Source organism: Anneissia japonica, unplaced genomic scaffold, assembly GCF_011630105.1.
Source record: "Anneissia japonica isolate Jap-2015-1 unplaced genomic scaffold, ASM1163010v1 scaffold287743_len2803612_cov181, whole genome shotgun sequence".
In the NCBI taxonomy this organism is placed as follows: domain Eukaryota; kingdom Metazoa; phylum Echinodermata; class Crinoidea; order Comatulida; family Comatulidae; genus Anneissia; species Anneissia japonica.
The window spans coordinates 733,369-744,040 of NW_022733259.1; the positions used below are offsets into that span (position 1 = coordinate 733,369).

Genomic DNA, 10,672 nt, shown 5'->3' on the forward strand with positions numbered 1-10,672 from the left:
CAGGGGCGGATTGGGGGTGGGGTGGCTGGTAAGCTTTTCGAAAGTTAAAAAAAAAAAAAAAAAAAAAAAAAGAAATAAGTGATCGCGCAATAAGCCTCAGAGGTTTTCACGGGGGCCCACGGACACCCTAGGATAGTGTTGCCTCTATCTGCCCCACTTTCTGCCCCTTCCGCCCTTCCCCTCTCCCATTCGGACATTGCTGTTGGCGATGGTGAAGACGATGATGATGACCGCTAATGCTAACGATAATTCTTCGTATACATGGTGGTGGTGATAATGAATGATGATGACGATGACGATGGTTGTGTTATATGGTGGTGGTGGCTGTGATGGTGGTAATTATAACATAATTTATTATTAGGCCTACTTATTATTAAATATCTTCCAATTATTCATATCAATAAACACATGTTGAGGTTCAATATATGACTATGCCTTCCACATGTTAATTAGTAATCTATTTAAGATAGATGATAATAACAATTACGTAGGCCAATGACATGTTAATGGCGTGTTACAGTAACCAGTGGCGGATCCAGGAATTTGAAATAGAGTGGGGCCTGCGGTGTATACGATCTCGGTTATGGCACATCTAGATGGTCGGAAACGGCACCCTCAGACTTATATTTGAATATAATTTTCTATATTTCTCTATTAAGTTATTTTTATATACAATTTTGAGAAATTTAGAGGGGGCATGGCCGGCTGTGCCCCCACCCCACTTGAACCCGCCACTGGTAATTCGAGTTACTGTACATGAAGGAGTTACAATTGCCCAGTATATCAACACGTACACATTACCATAATCATCGTCAATATCATCGTCTTCATCATTATCGTCATCATCATCACCATTGTCATCATCATCATTACAACCATCATCATCATCATCATTACAACATCATCATCATCATCATCATCATCCTCCTCCTCATCATTTTAGCCCAATACCTTTAAATCTATCTTTAATATTTGCAAAAATAAATACCCTGTTTTTATCTCTCATTCGCCTCTCTCTCGTTGAAAATGTAAGAACACTAACCGACCGAAGCTTAATTGACAAATCAAATAATTAGATGGACGTTTACCTCTCTTATCAATAATCTAACGTATGGAACAAGTAATTCCGATAATAGATGCGTATATATAAGACCCCTAACAAGTGGTACAGCTCTGCGATTTGTGCAATTTTTACATCATCTCTTATAGAATTCATCGTAACCGAAATAATGAAAATAACAGTTGTACTTGTTTTAGCTGTATGCTTTTTGGAAGTAGCTGGTGAGTAATTTTTCCACGTCTAAATAGGTTTTTAACTCTACATTCATATATTTTTGAATTCTGCAATTATAGTAAATGATATTTTAATGAATTTAAATTCAAACACGAAAAAAACGTTTGCTACAATTACTTTAACGAAATTAAAGACACAATGGAATTAAATATAGTTTGGTTTCATTGCGTATTTAGGCACCTTTGAATGGGGGCTGATAGAGGTAAATGGACGTGAAGGGGAACTAGAGCGCAAAATACGATAATTTTTAGCGTATTTTTCTTTGCTTAGAACATTCCCAGTGAAGGGGAAGGGGGAAGGGGTGAATGGGTTGGGGACAAACTTTTTTAGTGCTTCCCCATGCACCATATAGGAACGCCACTGATTGTTGTCACAATCTAACAGAGAACATAGGGGTATCATCATTAATTATTTTTGCTATAATAATGGGAGCAGAAAAAATATATATAATGCTATACGAGCACAATACTGTATGCCTACAATCATATAGAAATACTTTAATACTCATTGTTTTGTTTTTTTATTAAATAGAGTCAGCTTTGCCAATGCAGTTAGCTGATGGCAGCAGTGTATATGAAGGACGTCTTGAGATTTGGTTTAATGGTAGATGGGCGACAGTCTGTGGTAATGGATGGGATATACAGGATGCGAATGTTGTTTGCAGCGAGTTGGGCTATACTGGAGCGTCTGAAGCCTTCAGTAGCAGTGACGTGTTCGGCGAAGGAACTGGTCCAATTATTCTTGAGAATGTCGAGTGCCGCGGAACTGAGTCTTCGTTAACACAATGCCCAAACGATGGCTGGGGAGTCCACAATTGCACTCACTCCCAGGATGCTGGCGTTAGGTGCAATGAAACCAGTTCGTATTCTTAAAATAAAAACTGTATCTTTTTATATTTTGTTTTTTACAACATCTAACCTAATATACTACAATTTATCTTATCTTAGCTTATCTTTTTAATTAAATAATATTGTAATGTACAGTAGTTTGGAAAACAAATGTCGATAACTACAGTGCATTATTTGTTTATCTGTTTTATTTTATTTTTTTATAAAAGATTACGTCAACAACTTTTTCATCTTTTTTTAAATCAAATATTTCAATACATAAATATTAGTGTTAACATTTTTTGACACGAAACATACAACTATAATACAAATATACGGATTATTTATTTTATTTACCTACACCAACCTCTGACGTCATAAATTCTTTAATTTCAATTATTTTAACTCACCTTTAATACATTTTAGAGACGATTCGGTTAGTTAATGGAACAACCAATCGAGAAGGAAGACTAGAAGTGATGTACTCAAATACTTGGGGAACAGTTTGTGATGATGCTTGGACCGCTATTAACTCGGATGTTGCGTGCAGACAACTCGGCTTTGCAGGAAGCTCAGCGTCTTATGGTAACGCCCACTTTGGCCAAGGATCCGGACCAATAATGCTGGATGACGTAAGATGCACTGGAGTTGAAGAAGCTATATCAGAATGTAGACATAGCGGTTGGGGTGTTCATAATTGTGATCACTCCGAGGATGTTAGTGTTGTGTGTTATAATCGTTTAACAAGTAAGTAAGATCAACGGTCACACAGTGGCGTCTTTTTAGAAATCCTGAAAGTCGGAGGGGCCGGGGGTTGATAGCTGTGCGAAGAAAGTGAAATGGGGACGCGATAATTAAGTGCAGGGAGGTAGCTTGCCAAATAGGGAAATTTGAGGTGATTTTTTAACTGTTTGAAATATTTTCAATGGGAAGAAGACTCCACCCCCCCCCCCCCCCCCCCCCCTAAATCCNAATATACGCCACTCCGGTCGAAATTAAAATGCTTCGGTACTTGTTATTAGAATGTTAAAAATAAATAAACAATTTATTAATAAATATATGTAAAAAATAAATCAGCAAAATTAGAAATTATGTTAAAAATTTAAAATCCCTTAGTGTGATTTTTTAAAATTAATAATAGGCCTACTTTATTATCTGATATTGTTGATTTTTTTTTAAATTAATAATAGGCCTACTTTATTATATGACATTGTTATTTTAATTCTATTGAATAATGTTTGTACGTAATCGTTGCTTTCTTTTGATGTAATTATTTTTTTTTATAATCAATTTTTTTTTAGTTATCCATATATTTTTTGTACAGAATATCACATCCTTTTTAGGTGACAATGTCCCTGCCCCTTTTGCTATTCCTTGACACTCATTTGAGATTTTTTGTTTTTTATTTTTTTGCCATGTTATTACTTTTTGTATTTCTTGTATTTTGTTTTGTTCTTTTGTAATATATTTTTGTATTTTCTTGCCAAAAGGAATAAAATAAAATGAAATAAAAATATTTTTATTATTTAATTGTAACAAGTATAACTTTTCGTTGTTAGCTGAAGTTGCACCATGGACTCGTGATCGGACAGATACCACCGGTAGGTTTTTATGTTTATATACTTTGTATTGCATTAAGAAAAAAAGAATAGACAACAATTAATTATTATCATAATAATAATTATCATCATCATATAACTTTTTTACCAATATTATCTATAATGTACGTATTAACTTTATATAATCACCACATCAAGATGGAGATTTGACCACACGTCACTATGAAGATTGGACCACTGAAGATGGAGATTTGACCACACGTCACTATAAAGTTTGGACCACTGAAGATGTAGATTCGACCACCAAAGATGTAGATTCTACCACACTTAAGTATGACGATTGGACCACTGCACAACAAGATGGAGATTTGACCACACGTCAGTATGAAGATTTGACCACTCCACATCAAGATGAAGATATTCTAGCAGGTAATCTACTAAGTTTAAAATATTCATATTTACAATTCATCTTCAATTACGTTTACGCTTGAATGGTTGAAAATATTATCCATAGAGTGTTTCAACTGATTCATAACAATTTTTGTTGGATTTTGTCCCGTTGTTGCCACCTTGCCCGTTGCCACTCGGCCTTCAGTTCCACCCTGCCATTTGACACCCGGTCATTTGCTACCCGGCCATATGCCTTTGTTTTGTGGCCTATATACTGAACGACAGTGTACATGGAATGTTATATTGAGGCTTGGCCCTTTATAAATTGCAAAAACAGCCTCCACGCAATTGTGTCCCGTTTTGTTGACACGTTAAAAAGCTAAACGAAGCATAAGGCACATATTATGGTTTTGACGTGTTTAGCAATACATGTGCTTGGGTATTTAATATCATGATGTCAAATACCTAAACACATTTAATCCTAAACACGTCAAGATCCCAAGCATATGCTATGCCTAAACGTGTTTAGATTTTAAACGTCTCCCCAAAATCAGAACAAAATTGTGAGCTTTCTGTACGCATCATGCTGTTTTACAGTGTTAATGCCAGTAATTGATTGATTGATTGATTGATTGATTGATTGATTGATTGATTGATTGATTGATTGATTGATTGATTGACTGATTGATGACTGACTGACTGACTGACTGACCGACCGACCGACCGACCAACTGATTGATTGAATGATTGATTGATTAATTGATTGATTGATTGGTTGGTCGGTCGGTCGGTCGATCGATCGATTGATTAATTGATACCGTTTTTAATACAGTATTTTTATAAATTCTAGATGTACAGTGTGATGATGCATACATGACTATATTAGTTGGTGATAGCTCCCTCATCGATCAAAGCAACTTCCCTCCTCATTTACTTGATATCAGTTGTACTTCAATTGGACAAGTAAATAAAGACGGGGTTTCTTGGCTCTTGTTTATGACAAGATATGACAGATGTGGAACACAGGTTCTGGTATGTATAAATGAATGTAGATATTCCATATTAGAAAGTCAAAAAGTGGCCAAATCAAATAATGATCAAAAACATCTGCTTTTAGGTGAAATGCATAACCAAATAACACTAGTATTCAAAACAATCAAGTTTTTCATGAATTATTGGAAATGTTATATTTTTAGCATTTCATACAAAAATGATGACTTCTTGGTTTTTTACTATATTTTCAAAATATTATTCATTTTCCTATTTATTTGCTAATAGATTGATTATACACAGTTGCAAATGTTACCGGTCAACATGATGGGATATTACATAAGCCAACATACAGTACTGATCATCTGACTTTATTTATTGTGGAGTAAATTGCGTTTTTTTAAATGGTTTAATATATTTTTCCTCCAAAACCCTGATTTCAGCTAAAATAGCAGCCATGTGTTGTTACTTATTGTACAACATACATATTGTGATAAAATATTTTTCTTTTGACTACCGGTATTAATTATTAATCAGGTTGCAGGTTGAAAACAGTTTATGAATGTCCCGTACGCCACATATGGAATTTTTGCATACTGTAATTATTTTTTTTTTAGCGTTTCTACAATTTATGAACGTGAAGGCCTACATCCATGTAAACAGGGGCTGCTCCAGAATTTTTAGTTAGTGGGGAGCGGCGGTGCTGCCAAAACTCCAGTTGGTTTAAATTAACCCAAAATATACGTTATTAATTTTTCACATAAATGTCATAAAAAACATACATGTTGAACGGTTTTTTCCGCGTTTTGTGTCGGCTGAGCTTTTCATGGTGCTTCTGATATTTAAATCCAGTTAAAACACTATATTAATGTTGGTTTTTTTTTGTTTTTTTTTTTCTTTTTTAAGTTTTCAGATAATTATGTCGAGTACTCAAATTCTGTGATTCTAAAACGAAAAGACGAAAGTGATATCATTTCTAGAGAACACGAACTTGTAATTCCAGTTAAGTGCAACCTAAAGAACTCGGGAAAATCTTCAATAAACTTCGACCCGCAAGAGGTCTCACTAATTGGAGATGCGGTTGAAAGCGATGGAAACTTCTCTTTTGCTTTAGACATGTATCAAGAAGGGAACTTCACTCTTCCGTACGGTAACAATGATTATCCAGTCGTTGTAGATATTGGGCAGACGATCTACTTGGGAGCCCATGTAACTTCTTACACTGAAGACGTCAAGTTATATATTGATTCTTGTGTTGCTACGACAAGTTCAGATGCATCTACATCGCCAAGATATGATCTTATCCAAGATAGGTTAGTTCATAATCATCGTGAAATCTACATACTACGTCTGGGTAACAATATAGGGGCCTAAGTTATTATACTGGTCTCCCTCTAAGTAAAAACCCGTCCAATTAAAGACTACCTCCAATTAAAGACCACTTTTCTGAGATCTCATATTGACAAAATTGTTTTATCTTATTATTCTAATTAAGGACCAAAGCTGCTAAAGACCAAAGGTGGTCTTTAATTGGAGGGAGACGTGCATATTTTTTTTTTTTATCTATTTGATTATTTATATATCGCCTTTATTGACGATGACATCACATCATGACTATAATAGGCACATCATGACTATAATAATGTTCATACAACAGTTTTGTCATATATATTATAATAATCGATATATATTTTATGTCTAGCTGCCCTTCAGATGACACTACATCGTTTGCAGAATCACATGGTGATAATCAAAATGTGTACTTTCAGCTTGATGCATTCAGATTTGTGCAAGGCCAATATCTGGTAAACATTTAATTTACTATACTAATTTTAATTTTCATATAACACAACGAAATAGAACCTTATCATTTGATTGGTGGGTTTCATATCACGTGACATTGGTTATTTACACTATTTCGTCACTCATGAAAATTTAGTTCCATCATAAAGCAAAGAAACTGTTTCTTTGCCCTATGGTTCCATCCGTGCATTTTTGTTCCATTCGTTTTTTCCCATTGCATGCCCCTACCTAATACAATATTTGGATTGGTTAAAAGAAGGCCGACTGTTCCATTCCGACGAAATGTAGACTTAACTCTATTTTTTCTAAAATATCAAATGACAAAGATCTATTTTTGGTGTTTTAGGTGTATTTTATGTGTGTTATAAAACGAAAAAAAATTAATGTTTTTTATTCGTGCAATGGGAAGAATGTTTACATCCGTTGAAAAATTTACAATTCCATTGCACTCATACATACACATTAATTATTTGGTAAAATAATTTGCTATACTCGGACTCTCAACCATCAAGTCTGGGGTTCGAAACTTTCGCTGTGTACTCGCCTGAAGAAGTGGCAAACCCCAACAGCCGTGCGCACTGACAACGCCATAAGAAAGAGAGATGGGCACTTCAGTCATTTTCAGCGCTTCATAGGTTAATTATATTTTACAACGGGCTTTATTTACAACAATTTACTACGCCTTTTCATCAGCGGCACACATCGACTAGAATTTGAATTGCACTTGTAGGAAATACCGTATCCATTGTAAAGAACACTTGTAATTCAGTATATTCAGTCATTCACTGAATCTTAATTTACTAGGTTTACGTACATTGTGAGATGACTCTTTGTAATGCTACTGACCCAACGTGTACCAGAACGTGTGGACAACGTAATAGACGTTCACCAATGACGCTATTCAAGAGAGAAAAACTATCGAAAGGGCCATTGTTTCTGCGACATGTAAATTCGGAAAGCAATGAAGGTAGGTATTCTGAGAATAAAAACATAATCAAGTATACACGCGATACACACGATATTTGCCAGTTTCAATCACCAACTGGCGAATCCAGTGCCATAAACGCACCTTTAACCAGGAGCAAACACAGTTTGGCTATGAACAGGGGCGGATCTAGAGTTTTCCAAACAAGCTGGGGGGGGGGGGCGAGGGGCATAATATACTCAGAATAGATAAGTGAGTACTGCTAATAAGCGCTAATTTGAATATATTGAAATTTAAAAAAATAGTGGCGAAACGATGTGGGGGGTGGGGGCCACATTCCCCAAATGCATCCTCTCCTTATGAAAGCCTTTGTTCCACACCACCGACAGAGATCTACCAATATATTGTCACAAATACAGTACTACTACAATGGAACAATATGTTTGAAACTTTATTATTTGTTTGGTTTTAGTGGAATGGTTTTCACACTGGTTCGTTTTATTATTTTTTTTCATTTAAAAAAAGAAAAAACAAACAAACAAACAAATGGCAAATCGTTTTATAAATAAATTCACAGCTAAACTCATCCGCCAATTCCTTCCTTTTCTGAACAGATTTTCTAAGACAAATTCTCTTAAATGAAATTATTGATATTGTTCTTCCAGCCTCGCAAGCCAAATCATCTACTATTACCGAAGACCGTTCGAATACGCTACTTATTACTTCAGTTTTCTTTGTTATGAATTTTCTTCTCATCGTTGGGATTGCTATTTACGTAGTTAAACGAAGCCAGCCTGTTCAGACAACCAATCACTATCAACCCTTGCCACAGGATATCGAATAGAATGTCACTTTTTGTCACTTATCAAACATAAAATGTCACATTCCTTATCATAAGAGTTTCCAATGTTCTGTTCACACTATTACAAAATTATATGTATTTTTTCTACATATTAGTAGAATCTAAAATCGATTAAATAAGCCTTTGAAACACCTAAATTGTTAAAATTTTCGGGGGCTTCGCCTCCTGGACCATATTCGGAACATTTTAATCGAAGCTCGACCACGCCCACATTGCTTTCGTCGTGAGAATCTGATCCCTCGTCGGGGGCATTGGCCCACCTCGTCGGGGACATCGGCCCACTCCGTCGAGAACCCTCGGGCAAATCCTGGCGTCACCTCTGCACTATTATTACATTTTTTTGTAAGTATTTTGTGTGATGTGCCCATATATGGGTATGATGATGTCATATTACACCCAAATATGGGCATTTCACATTTATTTGTCACATAAAATTTGATAGTGTGGACAGAGCTTTATGAAAGTACATTTCAATCTATGTGCTACGCTTCTATATAATGTTACAAACAGTGTACACCATTGGTTAATGAAAATGTAACCGATATTAAAAGAATTTAGAAGTTAAGTTTGTTTGTGATTATCATGTGTATGAGTTGTTATCCATTGATTTTAAATATATAAGCAAATATCTCTTGTTGTTGTGAATATTCTTTCATAATTTAACAAGTTCTCGTAATCTCGAAAGCTACGATGAGGGCAGTATAATAAAGGCAGTAGAGTATATAGGCACTAACGGCCGCCCATACAAAAAATAATCAATTTTAGAAGCAATAGCGTATATTGGCCCTAACGGCCGCCCATACAAAAAAGATTATTAATCGGTTTGCCGAAAAAGGAATCAATCAGATGAGTATGATTCCTGAGCTCTTCTAAGGGAGCTAAAAATGAATAACGGGTATGATGTGGATGAACATTGTAGTGGAGATCTTGGTGTTTTAAAGATGCTTGCTTTCTAATCCCAGGGTGCTGGCAGGGGCGGTGTCAGGAATTCCCCAAAGAGTGGTCCAGCACCCCGACAAGCTCCCCCCCCCCAACCCCTCGGTTGGCGAAAAATTGTCTTGATTATGGTATTCTTTATTTTAAAAGGATAATTTGATAGAAAACCATGCAAGGTAAGATGCCGCCTGTCGGGGTTACTAACCAGCAGTCAGAGATTCCAGCCCCCCCCCCCCCCCTGTCGGGAAGATCTGGTCATTGTCTAAGTATTGATCAAAGAGGCTGCGCGATAACGTACGGTACACTGTTGAGTTATTATTATGATTTATGTCACGATGTATGGTATACAAAATCAATCACAGGCAGGATAGGCTATACATGTGTGTTGATTCTTATAAAATTATTGAAAGGCATATATAATTGTATTATATTTTGTTATTCCAAAATTACAACAAAGCGAAAACATATTATTTTAATTATTACTTTTTGATTAATGAATTATTATTTCATTCTTTTACGAATGCTAACAAAAAAAAAATGAAAGAAAAAAAAAACAGACAAAAAAAAAAAACAAGTCTTTAACGGAGTTAAACTCTGCACTATCTTTTAAACATTTAAAGAATGGACTTCCTTAAGTTGTGGTCATATGAGGCATGTTGTGGCGAAATGGTTAAGTTGTCGTACAGTCCAGTATTGAGTAAATGAGCTATAAACTATGGGAGCTCAAAAATTGCCTAAAAATCCAAATTTGTTTTTTACTATAGATCAACAGTTTAATGTCTTATTAATCATGTCCCAATGTATTGGTTTTGGAAGTGGTTAACAAATTGTTTATTTAACGTTATTGTTCATAGTTCATTCTATTAAACAATGTATGCACAAATAACTTTGAAAGGCAATTACTCAAAGTCCTGTTTATAATAATACTCTAAGAGTACTGTACTTTCACTTTCCAATAACTTTGGCTTGAAATGTCTAATTTGAATGAATGGCCACATACTCAGGTATCTAAAAATACCAATAACTTGAATTTCAATTTTTGCTACAACTTAGCCATTTTGCCACAACATGCCTCATATTAGACTG

The 10,672-nt window shown here is 35.2% G+C and overlaps 1 protein-coding gene across 1 annotated transcript; it reads left to right on the forward strand.

Annotated features, from left to right (window-relative positions):
- Positions 1-1,153: 1,153 nt before the first annotated feature.
- On the forward strand, positions 1,154-8,711 carry LOC117116050 (deleted in malignant brain tumors 1 protein-like). Its single transcript, XM_033259991.1, has 10 exons — positions 1,154-1,281; positions 1,826-2,152; positions 2,548-2,868; positions 3,681-3,722; positions 3,879-4,109; positions 4,921-5,102; positions 5,967-6,373; positions 6,763-6,865; positions 7,668-7,830; positions 8,454-8,711. Exons 1-10 carry the CDS (start codon positions 1,230-1,232, stop codon positions 8,630-8,632), a joined length of 2,007 nt encoding a protein of 668 aa, XP_033115882.1. The 5' UTR covers positions 1,154-1,229; the 3' UTR covers positions 8,633-8,711.
- Positions 8,712-10,672: the final 1,961 nt, after the last annotated feature.